At 56.4% G+C, this 23112-nt stretch overlaps 1 protein-coding gene across 13 annotated transcripts in view; it reads right to left on the bottom strand.

Moving 5' to 3' along the window:
* Positions 1-23112, bottom strand: part of GRIN1 (glutamate ionotropic receptor NMDA type subunit 1) — a 50312-nt gene that overhangs the window by 5848 nt on the left and 21352 nt on the right. For 4 of the 13 annotated variants that reach the window (XM_054174514.1, XM_054174518.1, XM_054174519.1 and 1 more), the window contains 16 exons: positions 22135-22235; positions 17978-18099; positions 17321-17495; positions 15720-15864; positions 15548-15631; positions 12880-13015; positions 11638-11765; positions 11291-11455; positions 10842-10960; positions 10231-10343; positions 9620-9768; positions 8446-8603; positions 7842-8003; positions 5645-5754; positions 4350-4495; positions 1075-1185 (listed from right to left, as the gene is read on the bottom strand). In XM_054174514.1, coding sequence (XP_054030489.1) covers positions 1075-1185; positions 4350-4495; positions 5645-5754; positions 7842-8003; positions 8446-8603; positions 9620-9768; positions 10231-10343; positions 10842-10960; positions 11291-11455; positions 11638-11765; positions 12880-13015; positions 15548-15631; positions 15720-15864; positions 17321-17495; positions 17978-18099; positions 22135-22235 — 2124 coding nt within the window. Of the gene's footprint in view, positions 1-1074; positions 1186-2303; positions 2556-2794; positions 2837-4349; positions 4496-5644; positions 5755-7841; positions 8004-8445; positions 8604-9619; positions 9769-10230; positions 10344-10841; positions 10961-11290; positions 11456-11637; positions 11766-12879; positions 13016-15547; positions 15632-15719; positions 15865-17320; positions 17496-17977; positions 18100-22134; positions 22236-23112 lie in introns of those variants that run through there. The other 9 variants (XM_054174517.1, XM_054174520.1, XM_054174526.1 and 6 more) reach the window with 5 other exon arrangements.

Genomic DNA, 23112 nt, shown 5'->3' with positions numbered 1-23112 from the left:
GACACCGGCTCAGTCCGACAGACCAACAGCCCGACCTGACGCGGGGGTGTCTGAAGCTCCAGCACGAGCAGACACTTTTGCACATCTGGGAACAGCTGGCTTTGAGAGGCAGCAATTTGGCAATTTTCTCTGGTTACCTGCGAGCAGTTTTGAGTTTGGGTTTTTTGGGTTGGTTGGTTTGTTTTGTTTAACTCCCAGGCGGGAAGCACGAGTTCGGCCCCGGGCCGGGGGGCTTTTAGCACCCTTCCTCTTTCAAGCCTTTTGTGCCTCTGCTCTTACTGCTGACGATAACCAGAGACAGCTGTCACTCCTGTGCCCAGGACTAACGCCCCCGACTGCTAATTGTCACAAACAAAAATCACATGGAGAGAAATGTGACACGGCAATGGCTCTGGGTGAGGTGACAACGGTGCCCAAAGGAAATCAGGGGTGGTCGGTTCGGGTCGGGTTTTGTTTGGTTGTTGTTTGGTTCTTTTTTTTTTTTTTTGTTCTTTTTTTTTTTTTTTTTTCTCTTTAGGCATACAATGACAAACAAGGAACAGGAACACTCAGGGACAAAACAAAAACCAACCATAAATAGAGAAAAGAAATAGGAAAGAAAGGGGAAAACAAACAAAAAAAAAAAGAAACCAAAACCAAACCGGATGTCATCGGTTTCGAGAGGTTCAGCACCGGTAAAGGTGAGCGAAGCACAGAGAGGAACATCAGAAATCATCCAGGCAAAACGAAAGGAAAGGAAAGGAAAGAAAGAAGAAAAGAAAACAAACAAAAAACCCCAAACCAAAACGAAGAAAGAAAAAACCAAAAACAAAAAACAAAACTGAAACAAAAACTCAGTTGCATCTCCCAACTCATCACAGGACTCCAAGCCACCTGCTGCCTGCCCTCCAGGATCCCAGCATCCTTTCAGGTACACGGGCTGGCTGACTGACTGACTGACTGACTGACTGGTGACGAACATGAGCTGTGCATGTACACTGGCAGCTTCGGGATGGGGGTGTGGCAGTCGATGGGATGGCAGAAGAGAGAAAGAGAGAGAAAGAGAGAGGGCAGAATTGTTCTTCTTCCTCTTACCGTATCCTTGGAGGACCTACGTCTCTTGAAGCTGGAGGCCAGGGTGGAGGTGATGGACCTAAAAGTGGCTTTCTTTTTAGGGTCAGGTTCTGCTCTACCACTTTTTCTATCCTAAAATGAATATGTATAAGTGATTAGATCTCTAGTGTGCTGTTTGAAACGCTAAACCTACTTGAATACTGCCCCGTGTCATGTCCTTCATTTAGGTGAGAAAGCTACTGGAAGTGTCCTTTCACTCCCAGTCCTCCAAGGGCCTCCGTGACCCACGGCTACAGCGCGGCCACCTCACTGCTAACAGCTACCGGCGCCGGCCACACGCCGCCGGGAGCGCTGCAAACCCCCGCGGGGAGTAGCCCTGCTCTCCTGGGTTGTCTGCCTCCAGGCTCACACAGCTGACCTGGCTTCCTGGGGAGGATGCTCTGCCTGGCGCCCTGCCCCTGGCTTCCACTGCTAGCCTTGCCAGACCGAGAGGTGGGGACGCTGCACCTACCGCTAGAGAAAAAAAAAAAAAACCAAAAACAACCAACAACACAACCAAGCAAGAACAAAAAAAAAAAAAAAAAAGGAAAAAAAAAAGGAAAAAAAAAAGAAACGACCAACCGAAAAAACCACAAGGTATCGCTCGGGGGCCTTTGGCTGAGGCTGAATCCTAGCGCCACAAGAGAGAGAGAGAGAGGACTGCATCGGAAGAGAAGGAGTCATTGTATGAACAGTCTGTTGTTTAAAAAAGAAAAAAAAAAAGAAAAAAAAAAGAAGAAGAAGAAAAGAAAAGAAGAAGAAGAAGAAGAAGAAGAAGAAGAAGAAGAAAAAAAAATGCATCCAAAAAATTCAGATGGTGCAGCTCTGCGAAGCCAGACGGGGTTGTTGCTGGTGGTGGTGGTGGTGGTGGTGGTGGTGGTGGTTTGTCTTTGTTCCAAAAGGAAAAGAGGTTAAGAATTTTTTTTTTTTTTTTAAAAAAGGGGGAAAAAAATATAATGAAAATAGTAATAATAATAGTAATAATAAAAATAGTAATAATAATAATAATAATAATAATAATAATAACAACAGTATAAAAAGGAAACTGGAAGATAAAAAGAATACAAAAAAAGAAAAGCAAAAGGAAAAGGAACCAAAGGAAAAGAAAGGGAGGAGGCAAAGCATTAGCACTATGATGTCATCGGGGTCGGGATGAACTCAAAGGGGAAACAGAACTGAAAAATGTAGGCATTGGTGTGAGCGAGTCGGACCTGGTTGGCGCAGGCGGGGAGCACCAGCCGCCACGGCGCGGGGGCCGCCAGCCGCGGGGACCGGCCGCACTCAGGGGCGGGCGCTGACAACGGTTCCTCCCCAATTGCTTTCGTGCCAATGAGTGAGACCTTGCCGACGGGGGACGGAGTGACCAGGTCTGGCTCTGCTACCGCACGGGGGTAACCAAAATGTATCCCGCTGGTGCGTAGAGCATGCTCGGGGATACATTTGCTCCTCCTTCTCAGTTCTCTCTTTTGCGGACATGCACAAACGGAAAAGGAAAGCAAAGATGAATGGAATGAAAATGTCTTTTTTTTTTTTTTTCTTTTTTTTCTTTTTCTTCCCATGGCATCTCTGGGAATAGCCATGGCAAAACTCTGATTTTTTTTTGTTTCCCTCCCCTCCCCCAGGAAAAAAAAAAAAAAAAACCAAAAACACCCCGTTATTTTTGTTTGTTTGTTGGAACAAATAAATCTTTCCACTTGCCTACCTTCTAGCAATGTACCAGATACTAGTGCTCTGACGTTTCCTCCTGTGGAAAAGTCTCACAATGTCAAACGGCTCTGTACCATGAGGCTGTTTTACCCCCACAGGGCAGCATGCTTTGCTCACAGTCCCACAGACCTCTGCCCAAGGACCCAGCGCAGTGCTTTCTAGAAGGTTGGCAAGTGAAAAATGGCAGTGCGGCTAAAGTGTGCTCTGTCCCAGCAGCCTGAACCCCCTCGGTGCTGCCGCTTGGTCGGAAGCAAAGGAGGAAAAAAAGGAAAAGGAAAAAGGAAAAAGGAAAACAGGAAAAAAAAGGAAGAAGAAGAAGAAGAAGAAGAAGAAGGAAAAAAGGAAAAAGAAAAAAATCTAGAGGAATGGCTTTTTTTGTTTGTTTGTTTGTTTTTCCCCAGACTCTGATCAGTGACCTGAACCCAGCGAGCTCTCAGGGTACAGCAGCCTGGTCTCCTGCTTCCCCTCGCTGCTCTCGGGCAGGTGGCTCCCACCAGGGCAGCCCCCCGCGTGCCCCAGCCAGCGCTGCTCCTGTGGGCCACCGCTCCGGGTCCTCCTGGGGTCCCCGAGCCTCTGTCTCTCTCTGTCATCGACTGGCTCTGCTGCCCACGGCAGGCTCCTTTAGTCACCTAAAGGATCTCTTGCTCTTTGCACGCCGGTTTGCTTCCCCGAGGAAAAAAAACATCACTCCAGGCAATTCAGACAGAGCCTCCAGCTGCCCTAAACTGGGGTTCAGGGGCACCGTGGGGCTCAGCCCCGAAAGCAGCAGGGTAAGGGAAGTGTGAAGCTGGTGGCACACGGATGTGCCCGCGGCTCAGTGTCATTGCCAGCGACCACTGACCCTCCTGGGCTCCCCAGCCTGAGCAGCACGGGGGTGTTTCAGGGATGGGAGAAGCCAGGGAGAGCAATGGCCCCACGGAAGGGGCCGGGGGGAGCCTTGGCACTGACAGGCACCGGCCTCAGTGGCTCCCGTGTGGGGAGACGTCCTTGTCTCCAAATGACTAGAGCACGCACCACCTCTTTTTGGAGTCAGTCCCAGGTATGGCAAGGGTATGACAAGGGCTACCACATCCCCAGGGAGAGGGGCAGGAGGAGGAGGTGACGGGAACCCTTCCTGGAGCATTTCTCCAGCCGAGCACTGGGCAGGGATGCTCAGTGGCAGCAGCTTACCCCTCCCATCTGCTGGTGAGCGCAAAAGGAGCTGTGCCGGCACCACTTGCTCGGCCAGGACAAGACACGGCTCTGGCACGTGGTCCCCAGAAGAGCAAAGTCCCCATCCTGAGAACCACTTGGGGCATTCGGGCCAGGTCTCTGTCCCAGCCGCCGGAGCTGCGCGCAACAACCGCCGGGGGAGATGGCATCGACCAACAGCAGCTCCCAGGGACGAGGCAGGGACCCTACCCTAGGGCTTGCCCGGAAACGCCCGGCTGGAGCTGCTGGGGTGCGGGACAGAGGGCCCCATGCTAATCCGCAGCTCTGCAGTCACTGGTGTGGTGAAGGGATGGAGAACGCACCTGGTGGAGATGTGCTCTAGAAACGGTTTGTCCTACCTGCAGGTTTTTCCTCCACACATTAACGGCCGCAAACGCCAGCTGCATCTGCTTCCTCCGCGCGTCCTTATGCCTTTTGTAAGCTATCTCTATGAATATTAAAAATATCCCGGCCACAATACCTCCAGCCACCAGCATAAACACACCTGAAATAAGCAGCAAAGTCACAGGGGGCAATGGAAACGGCAGCGCAGCACCCCCACCCTCCCCACCCCCACCCTTCGCTTCCTCCGCACCGCGCTCGCCAGCAGGGAGCAGCTGCCAAGCCAGGGTCCCTCCGGCCCCACCCCCTCCCTTCCCTCCCCCACCGCCCCGCGGCAGCCCTGGAGGGGCCAGGGACGGGAATTCAGCAGAGCAGGGCAGGTGCTGCAGGTTGGGCACCTGCAGTGATGGGCAGGAGGGTGCTGGCCGTCCGTGCAAGCTGCTGTCGGTGGGTCGGGCACGGGGCAGCGGCTGTGCTTAACGATGCCAGCTGGGGTGGGCACGGTGTGTGGGGTGCTGCCCTGAGCACCAGGGCAGCCGTCGTGCCCTGCGGCTGTGGGGTGATTTGCATCAGAAACTCAGTTCTGGTGCTCCTGTTTGGCTCACAGGGAAGGGCAGCCGGGCACAGAGCTCTGTGCCGTCCGAGGGCTGACATTTGGGGAGTGGTGTCTTGAGGAGATGGAGCAAAGTGCCCCCTCTCTCGGTGCTCCTGCCCTGGCTGGTGGTACCGGTGAGGCTGGGGTCCCATCAGACATCACCACGTCAGCCGGCTGAGGGACCAGCAGCATCAGATCGCTGCAGAGGGAGAGCTTGTCTGGGGGAAGTTGCAGTCTTTGCAAAGGGGAACCAAGAACAAACACCTCTGATACATTACCTCCTCCTGCCCCCTGCCCAGGGGAAGGCAGGACATGCTCCCCAGATCGGGGGGGCTGCCCCTTGCCCCCAGCCCCCTCCCACAGCAGGGTCCATGCTCGCACCTCCCCTGAGGTGCTGGTCCCCTCTCCCTGTCTTGGTGACAGCTCTGTTGGCACGGTGACAGCTGCAGTCTGGCCGCAGCAGAGTGAGGGCAGCAAGGTCCTAGGCAGGACAGTCCCACCGGTGAGAAAGCCACCCCCGGGAGGGGGAGGGGAAGCTTTACAGAGCAGCTTCGGACAAAGGGGGGTTGGAGCCCAACTCGGCAGCCTCCCAGCGCTAGGAGAGCACAAACCCAGAAGCGGCAGAGCTTGGCCCGAGAGGAGAGCCCCGCAGAGGAGAGTGTCTGGAGCGAAAGCAGGCCCCCAGCCCAGAGGAAGAAAGAGGTTTGCAGAACAAACCTGCCATGTTCTCAAAGGTGAGTGTTGCTGGGGCATTGCTACGGGAGTCACACTCCTGATACCTCACCCAAGTCTTGTCCAAATCCTCCATGAAGCCGTTCTCGTGGGACCTGCAAGCACAAGGAGACAGGACAGAGAGGTCAGTGCAGCAGGCAGCTGGGGCATACATGCTCCATGCCTTTATGCCCCTTGTCCCCTTCATGCCCCTTGTGCCTTCATGCCCACCCAAAGCCCTGGTGTGCTGGTGTTTGCCCCTGCGTGTGCACGGAGGGGTTTTGCACAGAGGGGTGTGTGGCTTGTCTGCAGGGGCTGCCTGTGCCAATGCCTACCATGCTGTCTCAAGCCACCCACAGCTGCTCAGTGCCACTGCCCCGTGTCTGAGAGCCCCAGAGCTGGCCAGATGCTGCCAAGAAGAGCCACAGGTGAGCTCAGTCCCAAGGAGAGGGATGGAGCTGAAGGGGGTAGGCAGGGCTCAGAGGGAAGCTGCAGAGAGCTGACATGAGCCACATCCCCGGTGCCCTGTTGCACAGTCCCCCCACCCACCAGGGCCACCTGGGAGCTCAGGCACTGCTGGCCCCCATCCTGTCTGTTTATCACCAGCACCCTCTAGATCAGGGCAGGGGCAAATCTGCTGCCTGGCTGTGCATGGTGAGGGCTGGCACTCCCCAGCAACCTGATATCACAGCTTGGGAGCAACCAAACCATGCCACCTGCCTGACATGCAGGGAGGGGGGTGGGCACAGAGCACACCCTCCACCACAGGTCCCCCTGCACCCTCCTCCCTCTTGCTCTTGGCATGTCCTCACTGCCTGCCTAGGCCACCTGCAGCCCTGGGCTTCCACATGGTCCCCCAGCAGGACACTAAAGGGCTCCTCCTGCCTCTCCGAGCTCCTCACATTGTGGTCCCAAATCCCATCTGTGCTGCTGCCACAATCACCATGGTAAGATCACCCCATGGACAGGGTTCCATGGCTTCTTCTGTTACCCTTAGTCATAGAATGATAGAACTGTTTTGGTTGGAAGAGGCCTTTCAGGTCAGCAGGTCCAACCCTTAACCTGGCACTGCCAGGTCACCACAGCCCTCAGCACCACATCTACACAGCTCAGAAACCCCTCCAGGGATGGGGGCTCCAGCACTGCCCTGGGCAGCCTGGGCCAGGCCTTGACAAACCTTTTGGGGAAGAAATTGTTCCTCATGTCCAACTTAAACCTCCCCTGGTGCAACTTGAGGCCATTTCCTCTCACCCTGTGATTTGCTACCTGGGAGCAGAGCCCAACCCCCACCTCACTGCAGCCTCCTCTCAGGGAACTGTAGAGAGCAATGAGGTCTTCCCTCAGCCTCCTTTCTCCAGACAAAACACCCTCAGGTCCCCAGCCCTGTTCTCCAGACCCTTCCCCAGCTTGGTTGCCCTTCTCTGGACATGCTCCAGCACCTCAAGGTCCTTCTTGGGGTGAGGGCCCAAAACTGAACTGCAGCCTCACTGTCCTGCCTGCATCTTCCACATCCTGGCCATCCTCTCAGGCCTTTCATCTTCCCGTCTTGGGCAGGACCCTGGTGGCTTCTGACCCTGTCTCTTCATCAGATTCATTTCTCAGGTCTCCCTCTTTCCACTTGCTGCTTCCCAGCTGCCTGTTCCTCCCCCTCACACTTCTCTGTCTATACCAAGTGTGGCATGTCCCTGCTTTTACTTGTGACATCAGACTGACTTGGGGCACCCGTGCTGCAGCCAGCACTGCTATAAAAGCCAGAGCTGGACTCAGCAGGGGTCCTGGTGCTCCTCTGTTTAACAGGGACAGGCAGAGTTGAAAGAAGAACCCCGGGAAGATGGAGCTGTTGGCCAAGCTGTTGCAGGAAGGAGTGGGGAGATAGCAGCAGCCCTGCCCACTGCTGCACCCTGCTGCCTGCTCACCAGGACCTGGTGCTGGGTGGCCCCAGGGCTGCTCTCTGACAGCTCTGACCATACCCCCGAGGCTCAGCACAGCTTGTGCTTCCTGCCCTGTTCTGCCCCTGCTCCCTGCTCTGCCCTCCCACCAGCCCTGCAGAAGCCCATGGGTGCCCCCCTGGCTGTTCAGACACCTCCCCTTAGCCGGGAGGCACAAGGCAGCCCCCGGGGCCCCCGGGGAGAGTGGGGCGGCAGTGGCTGGCTAAGGCATGCAGCATCTGGGGCGAGCCCCGTGCCGAGGGCTGGGTACGGACTTGAGGATGGCCAGGGAGACGTTCTGCTTCCAGGGGCTGTCCTTGCGCATGCCGATGCCGAAGCCGGAGCGGAAGAACAGCTCCCCCGTGGTCACCAGGTCGCACTTCTGGGAGGCTTCGAACTCCAGCACCGCCGAGTCCCAGATGAAGGCGTGGAGCTTGCTGCACACCAAGAGAGGACAGAGAGGTAAGGTCGGGGCAGCCCAACCTGTCTGCAGCCCCCAGCACAGCGGTGAGGGCGCTCCCAGCCCTAATTTAAGCACTGATTAGCATCAGCCTCCTCCCAGCAGGGTCTGTGCTGCTCGGAGGCTTGGCAAGATTTTGGAGGGGTGGGAGGTTTGAAGCCACCCAGCCTTGCTGAGGCCAGAAGGGGAGGCCACAGTCAGGACTCTGGCTGTGCCTTTCCCCACGCAGAGCTTGTGCCCTCCACCCAGAGACCGAGGATATGCACTAGGATTAAGATCCCCCCCAGCACCAGCTGGGACAGGTCCCGTCAATGCTTTGAGTGCAGCTCCAGGCTTGCATCAGCGCTGCTTGCTCCACCGAGCTGCAGCTGCCGGCAGGTGTCCCCGGCCCGGGCAGGGGAGGTGCTGGCGCCACTCACTTGTCCCTGACTGCCTGGATGGCCTCGGCGGCGCTCTCGTAGTTGTGCTTCTCCATGTGCCGGTACATGGTGCTCAGCTCCACCTGCCGTCGGAAGTAGATGTCCACCGAGCTCTGCTTCACCGTGGCGTAGATGAACTTATCAGAGGGGTTGCGAAGCTGAAAGGCAAGGGCAGGGCTCCTTTTCCATCCCTCCTTTATCACCCCAAAGCTGTGTTTCCTCTTCCCATCTCTTTCAGGGAATGGTTTCCCAGAAAAGACCTTGATGGTCCTCAGCAGAGCTGGAGATGTCATGGGGTAGTGGATGCCATAGACTCATAGAATGCTTTGGGTTGGAATGGAACCTTAAAGACCATCCAGTTCCAAGCCCCTGCCATGGGCAGGGACACCTCCCACCAGCCCAGCTTGCTCAAGGCCTCATCCAGCCTGGCCTTCAACACCTCCAGGCAGAAGGCAGCCACAGCCTCCCTGGGCAGCCTGCGCCAGAGTCTCCCCAGCCTCACTCTCAACAATGTCTTCCTCATCTCCCTGGGGGGCAGCAGATGTTCTGGGAGCATGGTGGCAGGGTAGGGGATGGGACAGTGGCAGGGTGGCACTGAGGATGCAGGAAGCCTGTGGATGCCATAGGGCTGGCAGTGCCAGAGACAGAGGATGCGGTAGGGTCAGTGCTGCTGAGGGTCAGTGCTGCTGGGGGGTACCCTGCTGTGTGCCTGGGCTGCTGAGCTGTGGCTGTGCCCCAGCCAGAGCAGAAGCTGTGTCTGAGGCAGGCTGCTGTCTGCTGAGAGCATCGACTGCACCGCAGGGACACTTCCATTAGCCATAACTCATCCATAATGAATTGTTTCCTCGGTGGTTACTGCAGGCTCTCCAGGAACTGGCAGGCACTTTGCCCGGGGATGTGCTGCTTGTGGGCAAGATTTTCTCCTGCTGATCCCTCCCCACGGCCCACTCCCACCCCATGCAGGGGCTCAGACCCACCAGCAACAGCCCCAGGTAAGGCTACCCAGGGCTTGACCTCCTGGCACAGACCTGCAGCCAGGTTAAAGCAGGGCTCTGGGTACTGCAAGCCACATCATATGAGCCAGCAGATACCTTCTGGAGACACCTCCTGCATCATCCTGTCCACCTTCAGCAGAGGTGGGCAGGGAAGGGGTCAGCAAGCGAGGTGTCCTTACCCGGGGGTCATTGATGCCAGTGATCCTCTCCTCGGGCCGGTCCAGCACCAGGAAGGCTGCCAGGTTGGCAGTGTAGGAAGCCACAATGATCATAGCAAAGCCAGCCCACACCATGCCAAGGATACGGGCAGAGAAACTCCGGGGAGCACCTGGAGGGACACAGGTGAGGTCAGACTGGCATGGCAAGGGCCTGGCTCGGTCACTAAGTCACTTCCATCCCACGTGAGAGCTGTGGCAGCTTCAGACAGGCAGCATCTGTCTGCTCTGCTGACAGCTGTGCAAGGAGCTTCTGCAAACCACCAAAGCCCCATCTCCTCCCAGGGCATCCTGTGTCTCACTCTGAGAGACTCTGGACAGCAGAAGCAGCCCAAGAGAGATCTGCTTCTCATCACTGATGGTGAGGGCTGGCAGGATGGCCCACACAAGTGCCACCCTCAGCATCACCAAATCTCCTGCCAGCCTGCTCCAAGGAAGGCTCAGGGAATGAGGTCCTTCCAGGGCATCAGCCCTGGCACAGAGAGAGGCAGTGGAAGAGAGCAGGGGCTTCTCCCCCAGCCTGGTGTCCCCTGCCAGCTCAGGGCCCAGCAGTCCCATTGTGTGTTGTGATATACCTTCTCCAATGCCAGAGTTCAGCAGGACTCCCCAGGAGAACCACATGGCTGAGGAGAGGGTCAGGGCATCTTCCTCCTCCTCCTCACTGTTTACTTTGAACCGGCCAAACGGGCTGGAAAACAAAGCAGAGAGCTGTGCTCACCTCCCTTCCCCTGCTCTCCAGGGCTCCCCACTGTGCCCTAACCCTCCTGATGCAGCTCCACATCACTCACCCCCACAGACTGTCCCCAGCAGCTCTTCACCCCTCATGTCCCACTGCATTCCATGTCCCCTTTGCTGATCTGCAGCCCTGTCCACCTCAAGCACTGCTCCCATCACATTTCTCTTCAGCCCAGAGAGCTCATCTAATCCTGGCCAGCTTGGTGGTCTCCTTGGTCAGGCATCAGCACAGTGCCTGGTCTGACAGGTGGGTTCCCACACACCCAGCTGCTGGTCCCCCACATCTCTCAGCTTAGCAGCAGCCAGAGGCCACAAGCAGGTGAGCCTAGTCCTTGTGAGAGGTTCCTGAAGGGCTGCAGGGCTGAGCAAGACACTGTGGGGAGCCAGGGGACAGTTCCCAGGAGCACCTCCCTGTGCCCTCCAGCTCTCGGGGGACCCAAAGCACACTCACCTGAATCGGTCTAGGAGGTACAGCATCACTGCCACCACGTGCACAGACAGCCCCACCAGCAGCCAGAGCGTGCTCTGGAAAGGCTGCATGAAGGAGTCCAGGGTGCTGCGGGGGATTTCCTGCACAGGGCAGAGAGCACAGCGCTGGCACCCATCCTGCCTGCGCCCTGCCCACCTGCCTGCACTCACAGGGACCCCTGGCCTGCTCCGAGCTCCTCCTGCTCTGCCACACAGGGAGGCTCAGGGGGGCTGTGCCAAGCCCCAGCATTAAACCCAGCAACCCCGAGGGTGGAATCCCACAGCAAGGCTGGGGTCTGCCCTGGCTGCCCTTGGGTGGGCAGGGGCAGCAGCTGGGGGAGCTGGGCACGGTGCAGGCACGGCACAGGTCTGCAAGCCAGGGAGAAAGAGGCAGGTCTCCAGTTGCAGCAAAGAGCCCAGGCTAGCCCATACCTTCTTGACGAGGATGGTGAGGCCCTGGTACTTGAAGGGCTTGGAGAACTCAATGTACTGTGCCCGCTCGTTGTTGATGGTGAGGGGCGCCACGATCATGTCGGCCTGGCCGCTCAGCAGCTCACCCATCATCCCGTTCCACTCCTTCTTGTTGCTGTTGTTCACCTGCCAGAGAGCCCACGGGGGGGTCAGCCCCTGCCCCGCCGCCTGCCCCCCGCCCCCCAGGACCCCCTCGCACGCAGCAGGCTCCCCGCACCGCGCCCCCGCCCCACGCCTGCGGGGAAGGACCTGGGGGGGGCTCAAGACGCGAGAGAGGCAGAGAGCTGCCGCGGGCTGCCCACACTCACCCGCTCTTGGGTACCAAATTTACCATCAGCCACCAGGTGAACCTCGTAGGTGAAGTTCATCACCCCTGCCAGCCGGATCAGCAGGTCAATGCAGAAGCCATAGCAGCACAGTGCCACGGTGGGACGGCCTGTGGGCAGCAGAGGATGGGTGGAGAGGTGGAGACAGCCCTGTGCCAGGGACCTCGTGCAGGATCCCTGGCTGTGCCCAGACAGAGCTGCCCTCTGCATGGCTCTGGTTTGATACGAGATGCAATCACCTCGACCACCCCCTCCCACTGCCTCCTGCTGCTGCTGGCAAGCTGGGGGCAAAGGGACCTCTTTCCTTGGCTGAGTCCCAGTTAGGTGGGCTGAGAGTTGGTGCTGCTGACACACTGCAGGGGGTGGGAGGGGGCTTGGTGCCTGCAGGCTGTGCTGGAGGAGCACAGCATGAACCCAGCAGGTTGAACAGAGCTCAGGACACAACATGGGGCTGGGGAATGAAATGTGCATGGGAGTGTCAAGTGGATGGACCTCAGGAGGATTTGGGCAAGGCTGGCATTGCTAAGCAGCTTGCCCTCCCCATCTGTGCTCTCTCCTTGTCCTGAAGTAGCATGGGGACAAACTTCTGAGCAGGGCCTGTTGTGGCAGGACAAAGGGTGAGAGTTTGAACTGAGAGAGGGAGATTCAGACTGGAGAGAAGGAAGAATCTTTGACAGTGAGGGTGGTGAGAGCCTTTCCCAGGTTGCTCAGGGATGGGAGCTGCCCCATCCCTGGAACCATTCCAAGTGAGGTTGTTTGGGGCTCTGAGCAACCTGCTCTAGTTGGGGATGTCCCTGCTGACTGCAGGGGTTGGACTGGATGACCTTGAAAGGTCCTTTCCAACTCTAAACATTCTCTGTTTCTCTGAAGGGTTTGAAGCTGGTGTCAGTACCAGTGCAGCAGATGCCAGCCTGCCTCAGGGCTTTTGCTTCTCCTGGAGATCAAGGCAATGAGAACTGGAGCAGCTGGGAGGCAGAAATATGGGATTTGATCCCCAGAGCAGCCCTGGAGCCCAACCAGCAAAGAAACAGTGGCAAAATCATCTCTTGGGGTCAAAGCCCTGCATCCAGTGGGGCTGAGCTGACGTGGGGCATCTGTCGCCTTTCTGCTCCTTATCCTTTGGGCCTCCTGTGTGACTCCGCACCCTCCCTGGGGACCCCTCCTTGGGAAGGGAGCCTTGGGAAGGGGTGGGCTGGGGCTGCACTCCTCACTGGACTGAGTTACCTGGGATGGTCTCGTTGGGCCCGGTGCAGAACACCTTTTTCACAGGGTCTCCATTGATGGTGAATTCCTCCCTGCAGGTCCCGTCGGCTTGGGTGGGCTTCACGTACACAAAGGGCTCCTGGTGGATCGTCACAATCTGCAAGGTGGAGCACAAACACCTGCTTGCCTCTGTTCCCTCCATGCAAGCATGGCCAAAAGGCTGTGGTGGCCTCCTCAGCTGCCATCTCAGCATGAGACCGCTCAGCCCAGCCCTGGGACCTGGCTTTGGCGTGGGGAATGTTTGCTTCCTCTGCTCCTGAGATGAGGAACAGCCATGAGAGAAGAATATGTCCTGGCAAGAAGGACAGTGAGAGGCTGGGGTGGGTCCAAAGGAGGACAACGAATCTCATGGAGGTTGTGGAGAACAGGGCTGGGGAGGAGCAGCTGAAGGAACTGGGGTTGCTCAGACTGGAGAGGAGGAGGTTGAGGGAGCCCTCATTGCTCTCTACAGCTCCCTGCAAGGAGCCAGGAGCCAGCTGGGGCTCTGTCTTTTCTCCCAAGGAACAAGGCACAGGGTGACCAGAGGGAATGGCCTCAAGTTGCAGCAGGGGAGGTTCAGGTTGGGCATGAGGAACAATTTCTTCCTCAAAAGGATTGTTAAGCCCTGGACCAGCCTGCCCAGGGCAGTGGTGGAGTCCCTACCCCTGAAGGGATTGAAAAGCCATGGAGGTGTGCTGAAGGACATGGATTAGTGATGACCTGGCAGTGCTGGGCTAACAGTTGGACTTGATGGTCTTAAAGGTCTTTTCCAACCAAAATGTCCTTGTGATGGTATCAGCACCAGTGTCACCTTCCTGTGGCACTGGCACCTTGATCTACACCCCTGTCCCTAGCAGCAGGCTGCTGAGGGCTACCACTCAGCCAGGATTAGTGCCCTGGATGGTGCTCTGGGCACTGCCCTGGGTTAATGCAGGTGTCTCTGCCTTGCCCTGGACCTTTTGAGTGAAGCAGCATCCCCAGGCACCTGCACCACCCCTGCAGGAGCAAGAGCTCCCTGATGGTGTGCATGTGTGAGTCCTGGACAGCAGGACAAATGAATGCAGGTGAGAGTGGCCTGCCCAGGAGCCAGGCTCTGGAGTGGCTGCTGGGCTACACTTCAGGGGAGGGCATGAGAAGCAAAGCAAAAGTGGAGAGACCTTTTCCAGTATCACCTCCAGCTGCAGGGATTTCCTGAGCCCAGATCTGCAGCCACCACCCCATCCACTCTCCACCAGTTTGTTTAGTCCCCTCTGAGCCTGTTTCCTTCTGGCCTCTGCCCTGCCTAGCAGCAGTGGGCTCCTGAGCTGCACCATGCCTTGGCTAGAGCAGCACATCCTCCTGTCTCCTGCAAGCCTGTGCCAGGTGTTCCCTGCCATGAGGAATGCTGAGCTCCTTATCTCCTCCATCCCTGCTCTGCTGCTTTCTGCCTGCCACCCCAGCTAGGTTGTCTCCAGCTGGAAGCTGTTCTCTAGCTCTGAACATCTTCCACAGAATCACAGAAACATTCAGGATGGTAAAGAGCCTCAGGATCACCAAGTCCAGCCCAGAACTCTACATGGCTCACCCCTAAACCACATCCCCAAGCACCACATCCAAACCACTTTGAAACACATCCAGGCTTGGTGACTCCACCACCTCCCTGGGCAGCACATTCCAACCCCTGACCCCTCTATCCCTGAAAAAATGTTTCCTACTGTCCAGTCTAACCCTACCCTGCTGCAGCTTGAGGCCATTCCCTCTTGTTCTGTCCTAATTACCCGGGAGAAGAGACCAGCAGCAGCCTCTCCACAGCCTCCTAGTTGTGGAGAGCCAGGAGGTCTCCCCTCAGCCTCCTCTGTTTCACACTAACCAGCCCCAGCTCCTTCAGTTGCTCTTCATCAGATTTATTCTCCAGGCCCTCCCTTGCCCTCCTCTGCCCTGGCTCCAGCACCTCCACATCTCTCTTGTTCTGCTACATTACAGGCTTGGGGCAGAGTGGCTAAAAAGCTTCTTGGCAGAGAAGGACCTGGGGATGCTGACTGACAGCTTCTGAATGTGAGCCAGCAGTGTGCCCAGGTGGCCATGAAGGCCACCAGCACCCTGGCCTGGATCAGTAGTAGTGTGGCCAGCAGGTCCAGGCATCTGGTTGTCCCCCTGTACTGGTTGTCCACCTGGCAAAGCCACACCTCAAATCCTGGGCTCAGGTTTGGGGCCCTCACTCCAAGAAGGACATTGAGAGGCTGGAGTAGGTCCAGAGAAGGGCAACAAAGATGGGGAAGGGTCTGGAGAACAGGGCTGGGTAGGAGCAGCTGAGGGAGCTGGGGGTGTTCAGCCTGGAGAAAATGAGGGGGAGACTTCATTGCTCTCCACAGCTCCCTGAGAGGAGGTTGGGATAAGGTGGGGGTTGGGCTCTTCTCATATGCAGCATGTGACAGAAGAAGAGGAAATGGTCTCAAGTTGTGCCAGGGGAGGTTCAGGTTGGATACTAGGAGAAATTTCTTCCCAGAGAGGGTTCTCACACATTGGAAGAGGCTGCCCAGGGAGGTGGTGGAGTTCCCATCCCTGGAGGTGTTTAAAGGACTTGTGGATGTGGTGCTGAGGGAGCTAAAGCCGCAGCCCTGCATGCAGAGGGCTGAGGACAGCTGCCAGCCCTGCTGCTCTGTGCTGTTACCTTCAGCTTGGTTGACATCTGATAGCCTTGAGGCTTCTCCGTCTCTCCTCCCGGCCAGATAATCTTCCTGTCGTTGGTCAGGACCTGTGGCCAACCCCAGAGGAAGGAGACAGCGATGAGGCCGTGGGCAGGGAGCCCAGCACCAGCCCCCTCCTGCCCAACCTGTCCCTACGTGGCTGCCGTTGTAAATCCCAACTTGGACCAGCTTCCTGTTCTGCAGGTTCATGATGCTGTAGTTGGCAAACTTCCTGTCCCCATCCTCGTTGAACTCCACCCGTCCCGTGACACCCTCGGAGTACTTGGAGGACATCAGCACCCTGTGGAGAGAAACAGAGCAAGGCCCACGTAGCAAACGTGCTGTGGCCGCTGGGACACCCACAGGGAGGCGCCAGGAAGGCAAAAGCTTTCCCTCAGTGGCTTGCTGTGTGCTCACTGCCCTGCAGAAGTCCAGCCAAGGTCACCCCTGGTCTGTTCACAGACCTGTGGCCATCCCCTTCAGCTGGACGCAGTCACTGTTTCAGCTGTTGCCCTGCTGTGTCTCTTGTCACTGCCCTTTGTTTCCCACCAGATCAGTCCCATTCCCTTAAGGAATGATCTGCCCCATGGCACCCAAGGGTACCTTCCTCTGGGAGCCCCTTGTGAGCTGTGTCCATGCTACTACTCCAGGCACTTCTGTCTGGCACCACAGACCACCAAGGAGAGCAGCAGCCCCTCAAGGCATGGAAGAACTGCCTGAACCATTTGCAGTACACCACGGAGGAGACCTCTGAATGGCTCATGCCAGGGATCTTGTGGCTGCTGAGGGTGCCAGGAATGCTTCTGGAATAATCTTCAGGCTCAACAGGTCCCATGCTCAGCAGAGCCCAGGCACCCACAGACACCACCACCACCGTGCAGAGAGCAACCCCAAGCAGGAGATCCCACTGCCAAAAGCAACACCCTGGTGCCAGGCTGCAGGCTCAGAGAGCTGCTGTCCCACCCCAGCAGCCATGCTGCAACTGCTGCTTCACCAAGATCCAGCCTGCAGCAGAGGCCCTTGGGGCTCCAGTGTCTGCAGGGACACGGCACAAAGCCCAGGCAGCACAAAGAGTGGCTTCTGGGGAACATTTGCAGCACTGCCCACGGCAGAGACCCCACACAGGCATGCTCTGACCTGCTGACACCACACTCCCCCTCCTCCCCCAAAGCCCCAGCTCTGCTGCCTGTCCCATATGTGGAGAGTTCACGTCCCCAGGTCTTGCTTGCAGCACACTGCCCCCTGCCACAGTTCAGCAAGAAACTTGTCTGCAGCACCCAGCTCTAGCCTGGCACAAATAGCTCCCTGCCCTGATTGGACAGGAGTCCTCTTTTGGCAGGAACCCCTTTTTCTCCCCTCTTTCACCCACAGAATTAAGAGCCAGGCTGGAGATCATCCCTCCACGGGTTTCAGCTCTCTTCCTCCTGGAGTCGTTCCCTGCCCACAGTGATCCCGGCTGCCCAAGTGTTGTCCAGGAGAGCATGGCTTGGCATAGGCCAAATGGGTGCCAGGCACCAGGGTGATGCCTAAGCAGACTGGACAAACTGGGGAGCAGTGCCCTGGCTGGTTTTCAAGGAGAGATGAAGCTCTGACCCTGAACAACGCAGGAGAGGCCAAGCAGCCCTGTGCCACATGCCCCGAGGCTTTTGTGATGGGCTCCTTGAAGACTGTGCTGCCTTTTCCCACATGCTTCCACCTTTCCCAGCTCGCCCCCAGCAGGTCCTCTGCTCCCTCCAGCAGGACCCTTCCCCAAGTACCTCTTGAAGAGGGGTCCTGTTTTCCAGATGTTGGTGTTGCCCACGCAGCCCCGCGGGGGGTCGGTGATGTTCTCCTTCTCAAAGAGGTCGTGCACGGCCTGGGCCACGATGGCCACCGCGTCGCTGATGTGGGCGGACTCGTTCTTGCCGTTGATGAGCTGCAAACCGATCACTCCTGGGGCCAGCAGAGGGAGAAGGCAGCTCAGCGGGACCCCCCTGGCTGCTCCGGCACTGCTCCCACGCACAGGGCTCGGGGGCAGACGGTTATGGGGCTAAGGAACCTCTGGGTGCAGCTGAGCTCCAGGCAGGGCTGCAGCAGCGTGGGGCTGGCACTGCCCTGCCTGCTGGATGGGGCTGGGGACAGCTCTGCAGACCGCTGACACCCCACGCTCCACCCCCACCCCGAGCCCCTGCCAAAGGTGCCAGTATCTTCCCAAGCCGGGTCTGGGGCATGGCAGCGCGGCCCATGCTGCTGTCTCCCAGGGGCAAAGGGAGTGAAGAGCAACGCTTGGGACCCTCCACTCTCTTGAGCCCACCCTGGCATCACATCCCCCCAGCCCAGGGGAGCCCCGGGAGGGCAGGGGCTGCTCGGCCAGCTGCCAGCAGGCTGCGGCAAGCGCGGGTGGCAGGGGGTGGGTGCCCGCGGCGGGTGCCTACCATCAGGGGCGTAGCGCAGGGCACTGCCCGAGATCTCCCTCTCCCCCACCAGCCACACGTAGCCCGAGCCGGTCATGTTGAGCACGGCTGCTGACTTGTACACAGCGACTGCATCTTCCTCACTGCAACGAGAAGCAGGAATGGCAATGTGGCTGCAGGTGCCAGGTGGTCCCTTTCCTCCTCTGTCACCCTCAGGGGTGGCAGTGCCAGGTAAAACACAAACCACCCCCACCCCACCCCCTCCGGCAGCCCTCCTCTGATCAGTGGTTCTCCTGGGCAATGGCTGATTCCCTGCTGCAATGGGAAGCTCTCTCTCAGCTGCAGATGGTCCTACAGCACCCAGCACTGCTGAGCCTCTGCCAGTCTGGCCCATTCCTTGCAGCTCACCATCAGGAGGCACAGGGGGCAGCGGCTCCCCTCTTTCCCAGCTGGATCTGGCTACATCACCAGTAAGCACTGCTGATTCTGCAGCTGCTAACAGCAGGCAGGACTGCCAGACCAGATGGCTCCACCATGCTCAGGGCTGCAAGTCCCCTGGCCAGCAGCACGCAGAGCACATCAGCCACCACCTGCCTGGGACGTGAGGCTTCATGAGGGTTTTCTCCCACTGCCCTTGGAAGCCCAACGAGCTCCAGACCTGCACTGACTCCAGCATGGCAAAGAGCAGAGTGAGGACATTGGCACAGGCTGCCCAGGCAGGTGGTGGAGTCCCCATCCCTGGAGGTGTTCCACAAACCTGTGGCTGTGGCACTTGTGGACAAGGTTTAGTGGCCATGGTGATGTTGGGTTGGCAGTTGGACTCTGTGGCAGTTTGAGGCTACTGCCTTTAAGGAAACCACAGAGTTCCAGACCTCCACAAGCTGGAAAGGTCCAGGAGGTGTATCAGAAAGTGTCATCTTTGTATTTCATAACCTGAAGTCCTGCAACCCTATAAATACTGGATGCAAAGTCAGTTTCCCCCTTTTTTCCCTCCCAGCAAGGATGCCCAGGCTCTGATCTCCCTGGCAGGGCTGTGAGGCCTGGTTGGCCTTGGCAATGCTGCCAATTGCAGCTGGAGTTGCCTTAGCCAAAGTTTGTGCTGCATCACAGATGGAGGGGTCTGGAGGGTAGGGGGTGGGGCATGGAAGCCTGGGTTCTGTTGGCCTGGTACAGAAGGAGGGCTGTGTGGATCTTTGCCTTGATGGGGTTCTGTGTCAAGCCCAGACTATGGATTTGTCTCTCATATGCTTTGCTATGCTTTGCTCTGTACACTGCAGCACTGTAGTTGTGCCTAGCTGTTCCATTTACACTTTCCAATCCTATCACAGGATCACAGACCACAGATACCAGGGGTCAGAAGGGACCGCTGAAGATTGAGTCCAACCCTCCTGCCAGAGCAGGAGCATGGAATCCAGCACAGGTCACAGAGGAGCACATCCAGACAGGGCTAAAATGGCTCCAGAGAAGGAGACTCCACAACCTCCCTGGGCAGCCTGCTCCAGGGCTCTGTGACCCTCACAGTGAATAAGTTCCTCCTCATGTTGAGGTGGAACCTCCGGTGCTGGAGTTTATATCCATTGCCTCTTGTCCTATCCCAGGGTGCAAGTGAGCAGAGCCTGTCCCCTCCAATCCTTTGTGTGAGCAGTTTTGTACTTTTGCCCCTTTTGGAAGAAGTAAAAGAACAAATCTGTCCTGCTTTAAACCATGACAGACTCCATGGCCTGGGAGAGCTTTCCCAAGCCACCCAGAGCTGTGACTCTGTGCTGGGAGAGCAGGGGAGGGAAGGCACAGCTGTTTGATCAGGTGTCTGCCTGGTGGATGTGGGGCAGGCTGTGGATGGAGTCTGCCTGGACTTCAGCAAGGCCTTTGACACCGTCCCCCACAGCCAACTCCTGGCCAAGCTGTCAGCCCCTGGCTTGGACAGCAGCTCTCTGAGCTGGGTTAGGAACTGGCTGGAGGCTGAGCCCAGAGAGTGGTGGTGAATGGTGCCACAGCCAGCTGGCAGCCAGGCACCAGTGGTGACCCCCAGGGATCAGTGCTGGGCCCCAGCCTGGTCAAGATCTTCATTGATGATCTGTAGGAGGGCATTGAGTCAGTCACCAGTAAATGTGCAGATGACAGCAAGCTGGGGGCAGGAGTTGATCTGTGAGAGGCCAGAAGGGCTCTGCAGAGGGCCCTTGCCAGGCTGGACAGATAGGCAGAGGCCAACAGGATGGCATTCAACAAGTCCAAGTGCCAGGGGCTACACTTTGGCCACAGCAACCCCAGGCAGAGCTACAGGCTGGGGTCAGAGTGGCTGAGAGCAGCCAGGCAGAGAGGAGTACTGGTTGACAGCAGCTGAACAAGAGCCAGCAGTGTGCCCAGGTGGCCAAGAAGGCCAATGGCATCCTGGCCTGCATCAGGAACAGTGTGGCCAGCAGGACCAGGGAAGTCCTTGTGCCCTGTGCTCAGCACTGCTTAGGCCACACCTTGAGTCCTGTGTCCAGTTCTGGGCTCCTCAGGTTAGGAAAGAGGTTGAGCTGCTGGAAGGTGTCCAGAGAAGGGCAACAAAGCTGGGGAGGGGTCTGGAGCACAGCCCTGGGAGGAGAGGCTGAGAGAGCTGGGGTTGCTTAGCCTGGAGAAGAGGAGGCTCAGGGGAGACCTTCTTACTCTCTTCAACTCCCTGCAGGGAGGTTGTAGCCAGGTGGGGGTTGGTCTCTTCTCCCAGGCAAGCAGCACCAGAACAAGAGGACACAGTCTCAAGCTGTGCCAGGGAAGTTTAGGCTGGAGGTGAGGAGAAAGTTCTTCACAGAGAGACTTGTTAGGCATTGGAATGTGCTGCCCAGGGAGGTGGTGGAGTCACCATCTCTGGAAGTGTTTAAGAGGGGATTGGATGTGGCACTTGGTGCCATGGTCTAGCAGTCATGAGGTGTTGGGTGACAGGTTGGCCTTGATGATCTTTGAGGTCTTTCCCAACCCTGTTGATTCTATGATTTGATTCTATGATTCTATTCTATGATTCTATGTGTCTCACCTGGGAGAGCTTTCTCAAGACACCCAGGGCTGTGATTCTGTGCTGGGAGAGCAGGGGAGGAAAGGCACAGCTGTGTCTCACCTGGGAGAGCTTCCCCAAGCCACCCAGAGCTGTGGCTCTATGCTGGGAGAGCAGGGGAGGGAAGGCACAGCTGTTTGATCAGCTGATTGCCTGGTGGATGTGGGGCAGGCTGTGGATGTAGTCTGCCTGGACTTCAGCAAGGCCTTTGACACTGTTCCCCACAGCAAACTCCTGGCCAAGCTGTCAGCCCCTGGCTTGGACAGCAGCTCTCTGAGCTGGGTTAGGAACTGGCACATCTATCCTGCTTTAAACCACGACAGACTCCATGGCCTGGGAGAGCTTTCCCAAGCCACCCAGAGCTGTGACTCTGTGCTGGGAGAGCAGGGGAGGGAAGGCACAGCTGTTTGATCAGGTGTCTGCCTGGTGGCTGTGGGGCAGGCTGTGGATGTAGTCTGCCTGGACTTCAGCAAGGCATGGTTTAAAGCTCTCCCATGGTCTGGGAGCGCTTTTCCAAGCCACCCAGAGCTGTGACTCTGTGCTGGGAGAGCAGGGGAGGGGAGGCACAGCTGTGTCTCACCTGGGAGAGCTTTCCCAAGCCACCCAGAGCTGTGGCTCTGTGCTGGGAGAGCAGGGGAGGGGAGGCACAGCTGTGTCTCACCTGGGAGAGCTTTCCCAAGCCACCCAGAGCTGTGACTCTGTGCTGGGAGAGCAGGGGAGGGGAGGCACAGCTGTGTCTCACCTGGGAGAGCTTTCTCAAGCCACCCAGGGCTGTGATTCTGTACTGGGAGAGCAGGGGAGGGGAGGCACAGCTGTGTCTCACCTGGGAGAGCTTTTCCAAGCCACCCAGAGCTGTGGCTCTGTGCTGGGAGAGCAGGGGAAGGAAGGCACAGCTGTGTCTCACCTGGGAGAGCTTCTCCAAGCCACCCAGAGCTGTGACTCTGTGCTGGGAGAGCAGGGGAGGGGAGGCACAGCTGTGTCTCACCTGGGAGAGCTTTCCCAAGCCACCCAGAGCTGTGGCTCTGTGCTGGGAGAGCAGGGGAGGGGAGGCACAGCTGTGTCTCACCTGGGAGAGCTTTTCCAAGCCACCCAGAGCTGTGGCTCTGTGCTGGGAGAGCAGGGTTGGGATTGCAGAGCTGTGTCTCACCTGGCAGAGAGGATGATGACTCGAGCCTCCAGCTCCTTAGCCTCCAGCAGCAGCGACGTCACGTTTTTGGTGCCGGGGTCAAACTGCAGAACTTTCTCAGCCTGTGACCAGTGTGAGCAGAGCTGGTTAGTGAGGGAGCCCCGGGCCCGCCTGGGAGAGCCATGCTATCTAGAAAGGGTCAAGAGAACTCATTCAACTGCACAAAAGGCTGCCAAATAAGCTCGGTTACAGCTACTGCTTTCTCATTTTTACAGTTCTTTTTTTCTTTTATTTATTTATTTTTTTTAAATTTCTTTCCTTCCTTTCTTTCTCTTTTAAGGATTTTTTTTTTTTTTTAGCTTTTAGGTTTTGCTGTGTTTTTTTTTTTTCTCTCATTTCTTTGTTGGTTTTTTCTTTCTCTTTTTTTTTCTCTTTTTTTTTTTTGGTTTGCTTTCTTTTTTACTCTTTGCACTCTGCATGCAAACTGAAGGCACTCAAGACCCAAAAAGAAAAATAAAAAAGGAGGCGTGCATCGTACAGGAAAGAGAGGAAAAAAGGCTTTGAAATGCAAATTGAAAACTCAAGCTGAGTGCTGTTTCTCCAAAATCCAGGGGAAATGAAAAAGAAAAGAGAAGAAAAGAAAAGAGAAGAAAAGAAAAGAAAAGAAAAGACAAGAGAAGAAAAGAAAAGAAAAGGAAAGAAAAGGAAATAAAAGAAAAGAAAAGAAAAGAAAAATAAAATATAATAATAATAATAATAATAATAATAATAATAATAATAATAATAATAATAATAATAATAATAATAATAATAATAATAATAATAATAATAAAGTAATATAATAATTTTTAAAATGATCACAATAATAATAGCATAAAACAATAATAAAAATATAGCTATAATAATAAAAATAAAATAATAATAATAATTTAAAAGCAATCACAATAACAACAATATTAATGTAGTAATAATAAAAATATAGCAGTAATAACAAAAATA

The sequence above is a fragment of the Dryobates pubescens genome, chromosome 29, assembly GCF_014839835.1.
Source record: "Dryobates pubescens isolate bDryPub1 chromosome 29, bDryPub1.pri, whole genome shotgun sequence".
Classification (NCBI taxonomy): domain Eukaryota; kingdom Metazoa; phylum Chordata; class Aves; order Piciformes; family Picidae; genus Dryobates; species Dryobates pubescens.
The sequence above is the reverse complement of the archived record's forward strand: the minus strand, read 5'-3'. Positions and strand labels throughout refer to the sequence as shown.